Source organism: Homalodisca vitripennis, chromosome 4 (genome assembly GCF_021130785.1).
Source record: "Homalodisca vitripennis isolate AUS2020 chromosome 4, UT_GWSS_2.1, whole genome shotgun sequence".
Taxonomy (NCBI): domain Eukaryota; kingdom Metazoa; phylum Arthropoda; class Insecta; order Hemiptera; family Cicadellidae; genus Homalodisca; species Homalodisca vitripennis.
The window spans coordinates 195,229,810-195,245,900 of NC_060210.1; the positions used below are offsets into that span (position 1 = coordinate 195,229,810).

At 32.7% G+C, this 16,091-nt stretch overlaps 1 protein-coding gene across 5 annotated transcripts in view; it reads left to right on the top strand.

The window, feature by feature from the left end:
- Window positions 1-1,340: 1,340 nt before the first annotated feature.
- Window positions 1,341-16,091, top strand: part of LOC124360839 (apoptosis-inducing factor 3-like) — a 56,807-nt gene continuing 42,056 nt past the window's right edge. Inside the window, exons 1-3 of one of the 5 annotated variants that reach the window (XM_046814783.1) lie at window positions 1,341-1,563; window positions 5,200-5,299; window positions 7,915-8,078. In XM_046814783.1, coding sequence (XP_046670739.1) covers window positions 7,973-8,078 — 106 coding nt within the window. In that variant the 5' untranslated portion in view covers window positions 1,341-1,563; window positions 5,200-5,299; window positions 7,915-7,972. Of the gene's footprint in view, window positions 1,564-1,592; window positions 1,769-5,199; window positions 5,300-7,914; window positions 8,079-9,477; window positions 9,532-16,091 lie in introns of those variants that run through there. The other 4 variants (XM_046814784.1, XM_046814785.1, XM_046814786.1 and 1 more) reach the window with 4 other exon arrangements.

Here is a 16,091-nt window from a genome sequence, read left to right on the forward strand (position 1 = left end):
ATGAGGCAATGCCACACAAGTAAAGCATATCTCATTACATTGTCTGTTTTTTTCAATCCGGTTCCGTACTTTCATTAATAAATTTAAGATATTGGTTTCTTCCATTCTTAACTAGTTCTTAAAATGATTAGATTCATTTAACACGCCGTCACACGTCCCATGCGTCAAAACGCCGCAAAGACAGAATTTCTTCGTTTGGGGAAATGGGATTTTGAGCATGCATGTTATGCTCATTCCTTACTTTCACTACATACATTTGGTTTGGTACTTTTCAGTCAATAAGTTAATTTGGGAACATTTTGCTTACGGGCAAGTTTTGGCGTACTGTTGTTTTTGGCTGATGTTATCAATTTGCTAACAGGCGTATAGTTGCTTTATTATTATTTTTTTAATTGCAGTACTCTGTTTCTTCTTCAGTATTTTTAATTAGTTTATGTCTTATAGTTATATAAGAGTGACTCAACGGAAATTTGATATAGTTGTCTGTGTTTGCGGTACAACACGAAACGAAGACATTTGCATTTTGGAAGGAAATATATTATACATACATATTATATATGAAATATACGTGCTCAAGTTTAGGAAGATTTACTTAATTTTTACGTTTTATCAGCCGTTTATACCAGATGTGAGTAAAGTGCGTGTACTCGTGCACAAACGTCGGGGCTTGTAATAGCGTTAGCGAATCATTGTGTCAAAATTTATTAGAAACCCATTCATTGTCAAATTACTACTTTGCACTAGCACTATATTCAAGTCGCCTACTATTTTTTTATTTTTTTATTGCTGCATCACAAGCAATCACAATTACTGATTAACTTTTACTTCAACTTCTAATCAAATCCATTCATTGTTCTTACCGAATACGAACAGCCTAGAAGTTGTTTACAGTGAAGATCTTTCAAATCCCTGGATGGTGCATTCAGAAACCCGAAATCGTTGATAAACCATAAAGTGACAGGATCCTCGCATAGGCCAGTGGTTCATATGAACGGGCAGAATTATGTTTAAAGGGTAAATACCTCTTCTTAAAAAAAAGAACAAAAAAGGAAAAGTTATGGATATCTAATAATGTATATAAATCTATGAGACAAATTGCTTAAGTAAATATAAATTATTGATGGATACATATCGATATATTCCAAATACATTCTCAAATCATCACCATCCGAAAAAACTATTATATATCTTTATTATATATTCGAGTAGGTATTAGAGAATTATTCCTTCCGACCTTGACCAAAAATGACCATTTTCCCACTTCAGCGAACCGTGGGTTATCAAGGCAATACTAATAAATCAGCTGGAACTTTCGTTTAATCGTTTCGTTTCCTTCCTCTTTCCCTTCCCTTTCCTTTCGGCCTTCACTCGCTTATTCGCTGTCAAATTGAGTCAGACCTTATTATAAGAATATGGTTGATAACAAAAATGAAGGAAAAGTTAATGTTAGCCTGATTCCAGTACTCCAATTCCAATAATCCTATTCCTTCCATCTATTGCGTAATAACTCAAGGTTCAGGTCAGGATATTGTGCAATCGTTACAAAAGAGAAAGGAAAACTAGGTTAGTGTTAGTTACTTCATTCCTACCAACTAGGCATACATCGAGTGTCTAAAGTTATTTATATTAATTTTAAAATGTGTTAAGCTAATATTTTAGGATAATTTAACATTATAATAGAAATTAGTCCATACTTTATTCATTATAAACAAAATTGAAGACAACCATAGAAGAACAATGGGGTCTAAACTAACTACTATTACTACAGGTGAGGAGGTGGAAATGAGAAAATATTAAGATTTATTCTAAAGAATGGTTTTTAACACATAAACTGTTATGATACACTCACATACTTTCTGCTATTTCTTTAAGGTACAGAATTATTTCAAATAGAGCCTTTAAGAAAGTTATATTAGTTACAGTAGTTAACATACTGGCTGTGGCATAGCAGGGTAGTAATATACTGTTTTCTTTCGTTAAATGAGAACTATCAGTAGACTGACAAAGGGATTACTGTTTGTTTATATAGAAGAGAGAGTTGAACTAATGGAAACAGTTAAATAATTTACTAAATATGTTTAACATTAATAACTAACTCGAGTAAGTTGAGACTGTAGGTACAGATTCCAGATTATTAAATTCTTGACTTAAGCTCGTGACTCTACATTTTAGTATGCCCATTGGGTAGGGTACGATCGGACCCGGTTTTTTTATCGAAATTGGCAAATGATATTACTCCATCATAACCATCGATACTAATTAATTATTTTGAACAATTAACTAAATAATCTATATCAACAGCTGTAAACACTTTCAAATAATACACGTAAGGTAATATTTAAATTTTACATAAGTAACATTTGATTATTAAGAATGGCAGTCAATTTTAGAAAACTACACAACATTGCTTTGAAAGATGATAAGACATGTTTTTCGTGGCTTCAACATGTAGGACTCGTACTGAAAAACCTATTATGTGAAATTTGTGGGAAAGAAACAAATGTAACTGTGAGAGGAGCAAATATGGTCGTCTTCAGTTTTCCTAATTTTGGTTATAATAATTTGTTTGATCACTGTTAATATTAAATTCACATTTTAATTTAAAACATATGTTTGTTGTTGCGGACTACAGATACTTTTATATAGATTGATAGTCTAGGATTTGAGATGCGAATATTAGATATCGATGATTACATTCTTCGATATAAAAAAACCGGATCCGCTTATCGTACCCTACCCTGCCCATTTTTTGTTTAGTTAGATAATGGCATTAATTCTTTTGTAAACTAATATTTTCATTTCTAAATGGCTTGGATGTGTTTATATCATAAATATTAACTTTATAACAGGTAACATTGCGTAATTTTATATGTGTATATAACCGATAGTCTAATTACTGAGAGGTAATAAATTTACAGGGCTTGATTTAGACAATTGAAGGAGTATGCCACACCACATGTGATGTAATAGGCTTTGCTAAGGTTGCATGCAAAATTGCAAGTTTATAGTTGATTTGGATAGAGTACGACAAGTGGACCCGGTTTTTTATTTCGATTAGTACAATCATTGATTCTTAATATTCATTTATCGAATACAAGTTTATATATCATATTAACATATCTATAGTCATAATCACAATCATATTTTAAATTAATATAATCTTATAAATAATAAATGAGCTCTAACGATCAAACAAACAATTAGAACTGGAAATATGAAAAACTCATAAATAATAATGGAATGATAACAACATAAAAATCATTTATAACAGGAAATATAAAATATGCGTAATTATTTATATGTTTCCTCCTGGGTAGCTGATTAACAGTTTTCGAGAAGTTGTTCAAGCATCTTCTCTGGAAAACCATACTTTTCTTCTGTACGAATACTCACAGAGATGATCTGCAAGGAGGTCGGCTGGTATACCACAGTGTCACATGATATGACAGTGTCAAATGCGGTAGAATGTCTAGTTACCTGCAAGGTAACAATGTCTAGTATAGGATCCCAGTGTCACGTACAGGATGACAGTGTCATGTGCAGGTTGACAGTGTCATGTGCAGTAGAATGTCTAGTTACCTGCAAGGTAACAATGTCTAGTATAGGACCCCAGTGTCACGTACAGGATGACAGTGTCATGTGCAGGTTGACAGTGTTACCATTGTTAATCAGATGAGAGCTAGTATATAAAAACAATTTTAAACAGCTGATTTAAAGCACATTGTTCCATGGTACAGTAAATCAGGAGAATATAAGCAGAGTATTTGTGAAGCATGACATAGACAAATCATATTTCGGTAAATTTTAAGATCAGCGACTACCGCTCCGATCGCCATAATTTTTTGCATACTAATACAGGTTAACGTAATTTCACAAAAAAAAATAGTCCCGATTGTCGCCGTAGCCGTTTACTCCCCTCCCCCAAAAAAAATTTGAAAAAATAAAATTAAAAAAAACCTGACTGACAGTGCATTTATTCGTTTTTGGTGTTATTAGTTCGTAGGGCAGTAGTCCAGGTGCTACGTCTAGTATGAACTTGTCTTATCTTATCAGTGATAAACGCGCGCTGCTTATCTTTTGCCTGTAATGAAACCTGCGTTAGTTCTGTCTGAGTTTTGTGTGTGTAAGCAGTCATGGCGTGATCTGGGCTTGGACTTTGCAAGCTCGAGTTAATGTTTTTTTTTAAAAGAGCAAGCAGCACGAAGCGCTGCGTAGCGGGCAAGCATCGCGTGATCTGAGTTTTGAATAGGCAAGCTAGGGTCTTTTTAGCGTGTGACAAGAACCATCGCACGCCATGTCAATAACTTCACTAATTATTCCTTGTCCATGTGGGTTTGTTTGTTTACGTCTGGCGGTCAATCGAAGCCGTCCTATAGGTCACGTGATCTGCCCGGCCAATCGGAAATTTTCCTGTTTGTCACATGACTACTGTCGACTCATCAAAACAACCATGGTCGGCCATTGTTTTTAGTTTGATAGTCGAAAATCTTGTTATTTATGTGTTTTGTATTGCCAACATTGTACTGCCGAAAAAACTGGTTTTTATATGTTAGCGGTAATCGGAACTATTTTTTTCGGTGAAATTACGTTAACCTGTGTTTAGTATGCAAACAATTACGGCGATTGGAGCGGTAGTCGCTGATCTTAAGATTTACCCATATTTCTTAATAGTTTAATGGTCCAGTAAATAAGAACTCTAGAATATAAGTAAATTAGGTGTGTAGAATGACTTTCAAAACAAACATAAATCAAATTTCACAATTGTGTAGTGGTTCAGTAAGTCAGAATTCTATAATTAAATCTGTTGTCTTATAACAGAATTTTTTACTTGGAACCACATTATGAAATATTTTAAAATAATAAGTATATTATACAGTTAAGTCAATAATCCAGATTATTTTGGACCATACCCATTCTTCATTCTAAATAAACCTGCAACTTAAGAAACATGTGGAAATCAATTGTAATTTATTCTGATGTTACGGAAAAAGAAAGAATGAACGAGGCCATCATTGTCGGTATGTTAAACCATATTGACTAACGTTCAAGGTAAATAGCTGGATGACTGACAAGTGTCTTTTAGGAATCAATATTATTGATGCCCAAAATAATGAACAATAATCTGTAGTATATGTTAGTATTAGAAAATCCATTAAGAACAATGTTATAAATGGCTGATAATGCATGTTGCTTGTCAAGGTGTGGGGTCCGATGGTGAGCTTTCTATACTCTGAGCCTTTATAGTAACCTGCACAAACTGTACATACTATGGCCTCTTCACAATCTGTTACTGTGGATGGTAAGCATTTCTTAGTTTATACTACCTTTTTACGTATATAGACATAGGATAAGTTTTGTTTCAAGTCGCTCTTGTTACAGAATTAAGAGATCATAAATTTGACTTTTATTAAATTTTATCATATCAAAGTGCTGAACATATTCACTTATATATAGTGTAACATATATGTATATATATATATATATATATATATATATATATATACCGGGTGAGTTTTTTAAAGTGATCCAATAGCTAACTTTTTAATTACAAGACTTAGCACCACACTTTAAATTTGGAACTTGCTCAATTTTAAGTTTCACTCAGGGATACACTTTCAAATTTTTTGAAGATGGCCGCCATTTTCCAATATGGCGGTCAACTTTAAAATCTTTTATGGAACACGCTGTATTTTATGTTGTTTTTAGATTCTACTCTACAAAATAAGACATTTTTGCTTTTCAAAGCTTTTCTATATCTCTAATGGTTCAGGAGCTACGTGGACTGGAAGTTTTCATCATCAGTCCCAAAAAATCCGAAATCGAAAAGTTTTAAAGTTGGCCGCCATATTGGACAAATGTGGGCCATACATCAAAAAATTTGAAAGTGTATACATAGTTCTTTCAGCATAAGCTACAGAATAAGGAAATAATAATTACAATTACTTAAGTTACGAGGGTTGTCCAGAAAGTAACTGACGTTTTTTGACATGGTGCAGTAGGGCTAGTGCCACCATCTTGGCGTGAGATGGTCCCTACATTCAGTACGCAACCAGCCATGGTAGATTGTGCATCGTGCCGTACAGTGGAGTATTGAAATGACTTCTGGAACTGGAAATCCCACCAGTTGTGAAGTGCGATCTGTGATGTGGTAATTTCATGACAAACCAATTGAGATTTATTGCCAGATTTGTGATGTGTACGGTCAAGAAATAATGAGTGAGACAGTGCGGCATTGATTTTAAAAATAGACGAATCAATGTTCACGACGATGAACATTAGAGTTACAGGTCTAATCTTGTGAGTAATGGATTGGTGACAAAAAGCAATGAGGAGAAACAAAACTTTCATGCTGAATATTCCCCAATGCTTGTTTTATATTGTATGTCTTATGTTTCTCAGTATTTAGCAATACCTCTCTGAGTTGTCAGTTTGCCTACATTTAAGAAAATCAATGAATGAGAACCACTCCCTGAGCTTCTCAAAACACAGTAGCCGTGATTATTCTTGCTAACAGCGTTTGCAGACACTTCCCCGGTTTCTTGGGCGAATGCGTGTGTCACCATTACATCCACTGGTGTTTTGTTTTACAGTTGACGTGCTTTACCCAAGTGAGAATACTATCGATGACTTGGTCCAAAATCCAAAAATGTCACTGTTAACATCAAGTCTCTGTTGTTTGTAGTCTCCCATTAGGATTTTCGTAACCCACCTGGCACAAAATTTGTGGTAACCACAGTTCCTTGACTATGAACTCCATAAAATTTGGAGGAAATGTTCTGAGAGTTCCGTAATCGTTAAATGACGATTTTAATGGATTGTTTTGTTGATTTTCAACACCAATTCATCACTAATAAGACTAGATCTATAACTGCGATGCTCATCATGAACACTGGTTTATCCACTTTTTAAATCGATGACCACTGCCTCACTCAGATTCCACGCATTATTCCTTGACTGTACACATAAACAAATGTGGCGATAAATTTCAATTAGTTTGTGATTTTTCGCCTACAAAAAACCTCATCACAGTTGGCAGGGTTTGTGTATTGCAATTGCAGTGCTCATTTCAACACTTCACTGTATGATAGGCACACGATGCACAATCTACCACAGCTGGTTGCGTACTGAGAGTAGGAACACTCTGACGTCAAGATGGCAGTGCTAGTTCTGCCCATTGCCGCACTATTTCAGAACTTCGTTAATTTATGAATAGACCTCCTAATAACTGTTTTTTAAAAAATTGTTTTTACTTTTCACATTTAGCACAACATAGCACTTTACTAAACTCACTCAAATAAAAATCCAAAATTTACGAAAATAAAGATGATTTTATTACAAATTAAAAAATATATACAACTTAAACATTTACTTTTTAGAAAAAAAAGCACGGAATCAAAATTGTGTTTTTTGCCCACTGAAAAGCCCAAAAAATATGGCAAAGTAAAAGAATTACTTAACATATGAGTTTTAAGACTAAAAAAGTAAAGACGAAAGGTCGATAGTGCCGTTTTTCAAGTTTATTACTATATAATATACATTGAGAAATATCAATTATGGGTGTTATGTAGTTTGGACTATATGCCGTCCTGACCTCACATAGTGTGATGCCTCACTATCGGGCAGCTCGCTGATTTCGAGTAGCACTTGGTTAAACTATGGTTGACATTAATTCGTGTCTCTTCCACTATTGAACTTAAAATTACAACTGTCATATGAAAAATACTATCAATTCAAATATTAATTATTAAATGCTAGAGATTGACAGAATAAAGCTAAAAAGTAACTTTCTCTCCTTTCCTTTTACATATGAAATATAAATAGTTTCCTTTTCAAAAAATAAAATAATATTGTGACAGTAATGTATAGTGTATTGTTAAACTTGTGTAAGGCTAATTTATGCTTTTGGATTTGTAGAGATGAGGTGAATTGTCACAAAGAAGGATGTAGTTGCACCAAGAATAATATATTCAGGATGATAGTTATTTGCTTAATAATGGCTTCTGCAATCGTAAGAAACCGCTGGTTTAACAAGTTATGGAGGTCATTTCCAATGATCCTGGGCAACAGATCAGTGACTGGTGAGTGGTTGTGTGCACAAACTGTGTACCCTATATCTACCCTTTGGAAATATATAACAACAGATCAGTGACTGGTGAGTTGTTGTGTGCACAAACTGTGTACCCTATATCTACCCTTTGGAAATATATAACATCAGATCAGTGGCTGGTAGTGGTTGTGTGCACAAACTCTGTGGCCTTTATATCTGTCCTTTGTGAATACTTTACATCAGATTAGTTACTGGTGAGTGGTTGTGTGCGCATACCCTGCACCCTAGATCTACCCTTTGGAAATATATAACATCAGATCAGTTACTGGTGAGTGGTTGTGTGCACATACTGTGTACCCTATATCTACCTTTTGGAAATATATAACATCAGATCAGTGGCTGGTAGTGGTTGTGTGCACAAACTCTGTGGCCTTTATATCTGTCCTTTGTGAATACTTTACATCAGATTAGTTACTGGTGAGTTGTGTGTGCATACTCTGCACCCTAGATCTACCCTTTGGAAATATATAACATCAGATCAGTGGCTGGTAGTGGTTGTGTGCACAAACTATGTGGCCTTTATATCTGTCCTTTGTGAATACTTTACATCAGATCATTTACTGGTGAGTGGTTGTGTGCGCATACTCTGCACCCTAGATCTACCCTTTGGAAATATATAACATCAGATCAGTGGCTGGTAGTGGTTGTGTGCACAAACTCTGTGGCCTTTATATCTGTCCTTTGTGAATACTTTACATCAGATCATTTACTGGTGAGTGGTTGTGTGCGCATACTCTGCACCCTAGATCTACCCTTTGGAAATATATAACATCAGATCAGTGACTGGTGAGTGGTTGTGTGCACAAACTATGTGGCCTTTATATCTGTCCTTTGTGAATACTTTACATCAGATCATTTACTGGTGAGTTGTTGTGTGCGCATACTGTGCATCCTAGATCTACCCTTTGGAAATATATAACATCAGATCAGTGACTGGTAGTGGTTGTGTGCACAAACTATGTGGCCTTTATATCTGTCCTTTGTGAATACTTTACATCAGATCATTTACTGGTGAGTGGTTGTGTGCGCATACTCTGCACCCTAGATCTACCCTTTGGAAATATATAACATCAGATCAGTGGCTGGTAGTGGTTGTGTGCACAAACTCTGTGGCCTATAATCTGCCCTTAGTGAATACTTTACATCAGATCAGTGACTAATGGGTGGTTGTGTGCGCAAACCGTGTGGCCTATCTGCCCTTTGTGAATACGTAGCATCAGATTTATTATTATTAATAGAGTAGCATGTCATCAATGTTATGAATGCTCTAAAACATTACACCTACAACTAATCTCTTATCTCTTGTGAAATCACTTCACTGATAACTAAAGTCATTTGTAGTGGTCTCTTTTTTACTCATTTGAAGTGTTGATCTGATTCTAAGTGTTTGCTAACTTCTGCAGTGACACTTTTGAGGGAAATGAGTAAGTGTGTCTGGACAATTTTCACTCTTGATATTTTCTTTCTTGATTTTCATTTAGATTAGACTAACATTATAAAAGTTCCATATATTATTAGTATGCAATAATTGTTAATTGGGTGTAACTATTCTAATTAAAAGTTGTCTACTATAACAGCATGACATTTGTGCTTGCATTACAGCATGAGGAGGGAATTATGTAATGAGGTTATTAATTTTAATTAATCAATTAGAAATTGAGCTGCAACAGATTTAACATTGATAGTTTTGTACATTATTGTACTTAATCCAGGTTTGAGGCTACTTTTTTATTTTCCTATCAATCCTTTTAATGACAAAGTGCAACATATCAGACCGTACTAGACTTGTAGAAATGGCCATTGTACTATTTATCTAATCACTTGCTTTAAGTTTTTGTTTTACGTCCGACCATCCAAATGTTTTTGAAATTAATCAAAACTCAATACAAAAAAAAAAAATGTGGTAAAAAAGAAAAATATTTTCATTGTTGCATTGTATGTGTCTTTTTAATACTACCACAAATTTATTGGCAAAGTTCTTATTGGTATGTATTTTTCTCTATTATAATAACTAGACCTAAATTAGTGTATATGTAAACATCCATTGCATAACATTGCTGTCCTTATAAATTAAAATATTGTTTATATTTTTGCCTTTGCATATTGTATGATTTGTGGTTTTTGTATTTTATATATTTTTTTGTTGGCATATAAACCCATAGAAGATCTTTGAATAATTATGGTACATAAAACTTGTTTTGTCAGACGTTGAAATAAATATTGTTTTTTTTTTTTCACAAAACGTTATGAGTTTGAACATGACAAAGATATATATATATATATATATACATACACAATATTTAATGACAAATGTGTATATATACAGGGTGATTCAAAACTAAACGGCAATCTCTCGGGAGCTTATTCTATAGCTAAAAACAAGTAAAAAAGTTCATATAACCATATGCCCGGAAACGCTTCGTTAGCGAGTTACGCCTAGCGAAAGATTTCGCCCGGATTTCAGAACCCTTGGTGAAGTCAGGCCGTATAAAAATGGTAAAGGTAGTTATAAAGATACAAATACGATTGTTTTTTATGTTTTTATATCTGACAAATTTATTAAAATTCGTCCCAGAGCTGTAAATGCAATACTTTCAGAGATATCTTACGTAAAACACAAGAATTGGTGCAAAGAAATAACACATTTTTGTGTTTAACGTAAGATTACTTCCATAAATGTTAAATAAAGGTCATTTTTTCTTAAACAGATTTGTAGAACATTTAATTCTGAAAAGATTCATGTGAATTACTTAGGAAAAAAATTAATAATAGGTATTGAAATTTAGCTTTATTTAAAAATAAAACAGACGCACAAAAATGCATATTCTTATCTGCATAAAATATTAACTAATGTTTAGGTTGTGAGTAACAGCTGATCATTTATTCTAGACTGAACATTAACATAAAATGTATTTACCTTTATAAAACTGTAATAATCACCTATAATAGTTGCTCAAAGTGTCCTCCGTTGTTAGCAATGCACGTTTTCGCACGACGAATCCACTCTTTTCTAGCGCGTTTCATAACGTTTGGAGCATTCTTGATAGTTTCTGCCGCCTCTGTAATGCGATTACGTAACTCCTCTATGGTGTTAATCCGTTTTGAATAAACAATTGACTTCATCCAACCCCATAAGAAAAAGTCTGCTGGCGTGAGGTCAGGAGAACGTGGTGGCCATTTTACTGGTCCATTTCGACCAATCCAAGGGTTCTGAAATCCGGGCGAAATCTTTCGCTAGGCGTAACTCGCTAACGAAGCGTTTCCGGGCATATGGTTATATGAACTTTTTTACTTGTTTTTAGCTATAGAATAAGCTCCCGAGAGATTGCCGTTTAGTTTTGAATCACCCTGTATAACATCAGATCAGTGGCTGGTATATGTATGTATGTATGTATAAGTAGATAGTAATATGGCGGTTCTAGCTCACTTTTGGGACAGACGGTAAATCAATGAAAAATACTGTTTAAAGGACAATAAACGAATCTGTAACTCACGAATGAAAAATTACCGAATCTATAGCTGTTTGCTTCTACTTTCTTGAGCTGTCAAATCAATCTATTTGAAATGTCTGCTACGACGAAAAATCTTCTACTCTACAAAATTGATAGTAACACAGTCTTTATCTTTAATAGTCTTCTTTCCAGTAACAACCAAGTGTAATTTATCATGTTTATTCAATTCTTTAATCTTTTTCTCATCCAAAACAGTCAAAAATCTGTTCGGCAAGTGTACTTTACAATCTTCCAACTCGGCAATTATTGTAAACCCGAATTTATCTTTCATTTTCTCCAAATTCAAGATTCTATGTTTCTTCCTTTCTTCCAATTCATTTAACTTCTTATACTCTTTAAACTTACATTCTCCAATATCATTTAACTCTTTCAAGAACTCCATTTAAATAGAAAAAATTTAAAGACGGAAAAAATGAAATTTGCTAACAATCACTCGAGAAGTCGGGGAGAATGTGAGTAAAACCGCATTCTTTTCACGAGGTTCTTCGTTTTAATTTCTCCAAATGTACTATAAAATCATCAAAGATTTCAGGCTTAAAATCGTAGACAAATTCAACATCCAGATAATAAAAAAATACAGGTAATATCTTTTCATAATAAACGTGTGTATCGATACCTACAAACCTAATGTATTCTTTGAAAAGGAAAATAATTTTGTCAATGGTTCCAAGAGATAAGTAAAAATTTTTATTCTGTTTTCTAAATTCTGTAACAAATTTTGTTTGCTTCTTGTCTCCATATTGCAATTTTGTAAGCAGATTATTCAAATGTGTTAGTTTATTTCGAAATTTCTTAGGTTTAGGTCTTTCATACAAAATTAAATTACAATCTCTACAAACTAAATATTTTTTATCAATAATTTCTCCTCTATTATAACACTTGTAACAGTTGGCATTGTACTCTTCCATTTAAACAAAAAAAGATTTTTTTATAAATGGAGATTATGGAACTAAGTCTACCGAGATATAAATTTTTCAGCACAAATGTTTATGTTTACATTTCTACAACAGAGATAAATAGAAATAATTTCATTCTATTGTACAACTATTTAGGATATTTTGTCTATGATTACAAAGATTATTACGGAAGAAATCGAGATTTTTCAGTGGCGAAAGAGTATATTTTTGAAGTATTAGAAGGAATGAAAGAGAATAACATGAATTTAATCAATTATTGTTAAAGACATACAAAATGAGTGTTGTTAGTGTGCGTGTTTTTGCGATATCTACTTAACTTCTAAGAAATTGGGAATGGGATAAGAAGAAAGGTATCATATGTTTTATTTCAATCAACTCTAGATTTGTGACGTCTGCTGAGAGCGTTTGTACCACTAACGCTTGACCTTGCTTTGCGCACGCCGTGTGTGGTACAAGGACAGTAGTGACACCAAACAATGACCTTGCTTTGCACACGCCGTGTGCGACAATGAAATCACTGTAAAAACACTTAATTCTGTATTACAAATGAACACTATTTTCACACAATGTTTTTATCACAGTTTAGAATGTCTACACAAATTCAACACACAATCTTCTTGTAATGTCTTTCTTCGAGAATATAATAGAAACTTATTAAATATGAAGGACAACGCCCAGTGGAACACTTCACTTCACTTTTAACAAGAAACACATATCTTCACAGCAATCTTCTTACTTTATAAAGTCCATATCTTCTTTCTTCAACTTGCAAATACATTAGAATCTTCTAAATAATGATATATCTTGTTAAATTTCGTTAAAATAGAGGAGGATCACACATGGCTAGCTATACGTGGCCAACGCCCAGCAAGAGATGAAGACGAGATGTAGTGTTACCAACATGTTAAAATGAAATGTCTCAATTCCCTAGAACTGTTATAGTTTCCAATGTATATTAAATAAGTATATATCAATATTTCTTTCAAACCTTGTTGTTCAAAAACCACTCAACCGATTTTAATGAAATTTGGTACACATATAGTAAATACTTAACTCTTTCGACTTAACTTATCCATAAGGGTGAAATCATCCCCTATTTCTTAATATTCATAAAAAAATATAAAAAATTATCAGACAAATCTGAAACTTCAAAAACAAGCGAGTTCTACTTAAAATTTCATGAAAATAACAAAATGTTCAAAATCTACCCCAATCATCCCTTATATTTAAACTTTTATATCTAGAGAACTATTGGAGCTTTTCTGATGAAATTTGGTATATAGGTTCAGTAAATATTGAAATATTTTTTAAAATCATCACTTCCGGTCCATGACCTTGAAATAGTTTTTTCCTAATATCAGCCCTATTTTTCAAAGTTTTTTAATGCAATTTAAAATGAATACTTTTATCAATGTCTTTAACAATTCTGTAAAGTTTTAGAACTATCCGACGAATAATAGCGAAAATAACGCGATTTTTACTGAATTTCTCTAATATCGTTCTTAATCACATCATAGGCTAAAAATTTCTCAGAAACCACAACCACATAACATGTCGAGTTTGTAACAGCTTTTTGAAAATCCATATTGATAATTATATCGTTCTTTGAACCAGAAATATTTGTCATACTCTTTGTTGTATCAATGACATAAATAGGTCTATTCGCTAAAAATTCTTTAGGATTGTAATACATTTCCTTATTATTACAGTAAACTTTCTTAAAATCTTGATACATCTGATACATGATTCTGAAAAGACCTCCTGAAATGTTTAAGTTTTGTAATTCATCTAGATAATAAGAACCGTTCAATTTTACTCTGATATTTTTTACATCCAAACTATCAAACTTTGAAGGATTTTTTTCTTGATTATTCTGTCTATCTGTTTGAAAACCTATGATAACGAACTTGGGATTGAAGATATTTCTATAAATATTTGTAATATCGAACGAATAAGTTGTTCCGGAAATACCTTTTTGTTCAATACATTGCCAATCTAGAAAATTAAACATAATGTTTTGACTTTTTGTAATTTCATCAATCAACCTTATTTTACTCGTGATTTTATAATCAATCATTGGAACTCTAATAAAAAAATCTGTAATTGTTATTTTTCCATCAACAGGCATAACATTTCCAGTTGCAGTCTTCAGAATCACATCATCGTCTTCTGCTCTTATAAAACTTAGATAAAATCCTCCTTTATAGATCGGAATAGTAAAATTTTCAAAAAATCCTAATCCAAAATGAGATAAATTTCCAGCTGCTTCAAAAACACCAAATTTAAAATCTGATTCAAAGCCATTAGAAGTTTGAGAAATAACATCACTTTTTGAATACGAAATAGTTCCTTTAATAGTGCTTAATTGACCACAGTTTTCGACTTCTTCTATCAATTTATTGTGTTTTCTTACTTCAATCTTAGAAAATAAAAACGGTATAAAATTATCGATTAATCTAACATTATCAGTTCCAAGATATGCTTGACCATCTTGTTTTGTTAAAGTTCCAGAAATATAAAACTGGAAGTTAGACGAGCAAAAGTTATCTCCAAAATCAATATTAAACTCAGTTCTTTTATTCGGTTCATTCAAATGTTGTTTACTAATTGGATAGAAATTTTTAAACTCCGCCCTTTCAATATCACTAGCATATTTTCTGTAGTCCGCCATTTAATAAGAGAAAATTTAGAAATTTTAAACATCATGTATCATTTTTTCATCGATCTAATGTACGTTTTTATAAGAAAAGATATAAATTTTAGTAAAATAATTAAAAAGATTAGAGTCATTTTTAATGATCTACTTCGTCATATTCAGGATTCTCTTCCTTAAATTTTGCGATCTCGGTCACATATTTCAATAAAATTTGCACAGGATAGTAACCGCTATCTATAATATTGTTCCAATCAACTGTATCTTTATTTTCATCCAAAAACTTTATACTCAAGTGTTGATAGAGACAAAGAACAGACATATGATCTTTTAATTGATAATGTATATTTTCTTGAATGAACTCTGGGGACAGAGTTTGATATTTTGCAATGTTATACCAATTCAATTTGTTTACGTATAATCTCATCATATCTTCGGATAATTCATATTTTTGAGAAATGTCATCCCAATGTTCTTTTTTCAAATCTCTTTCGTGTTGCATGATAAAAAGATCGAAAGCACTGTAATGTCCCGCCATCTCTATTTATTAGGAAAAAATTTCAAATCAAGTTTTTATAAATTGACTCTTTTTAGCGTTACATTCAGCACATTTTCCAGAAATTCTCTTAACTCCGTTAATGTTTGCATAGTATTTTATATCATTTGTTGCAGTTTTTTCTTTACATCTCACACAATATATGAGCGCCATTTATATAAGGAAAATTAGTCATCATAGCCGCCTACTCCATTAAATCTGTTGTCGATGTTTTCAAAAGTTTTATCGACATCTTCTTTAAATTTATTAAAGTTTTCTTCTAGTTTATTTACTTTATCGAGATATAAAGAGTATCGATCATCTATTCTTTTAAGTAATTCATTATTATGTGTTACATTCTCATTGA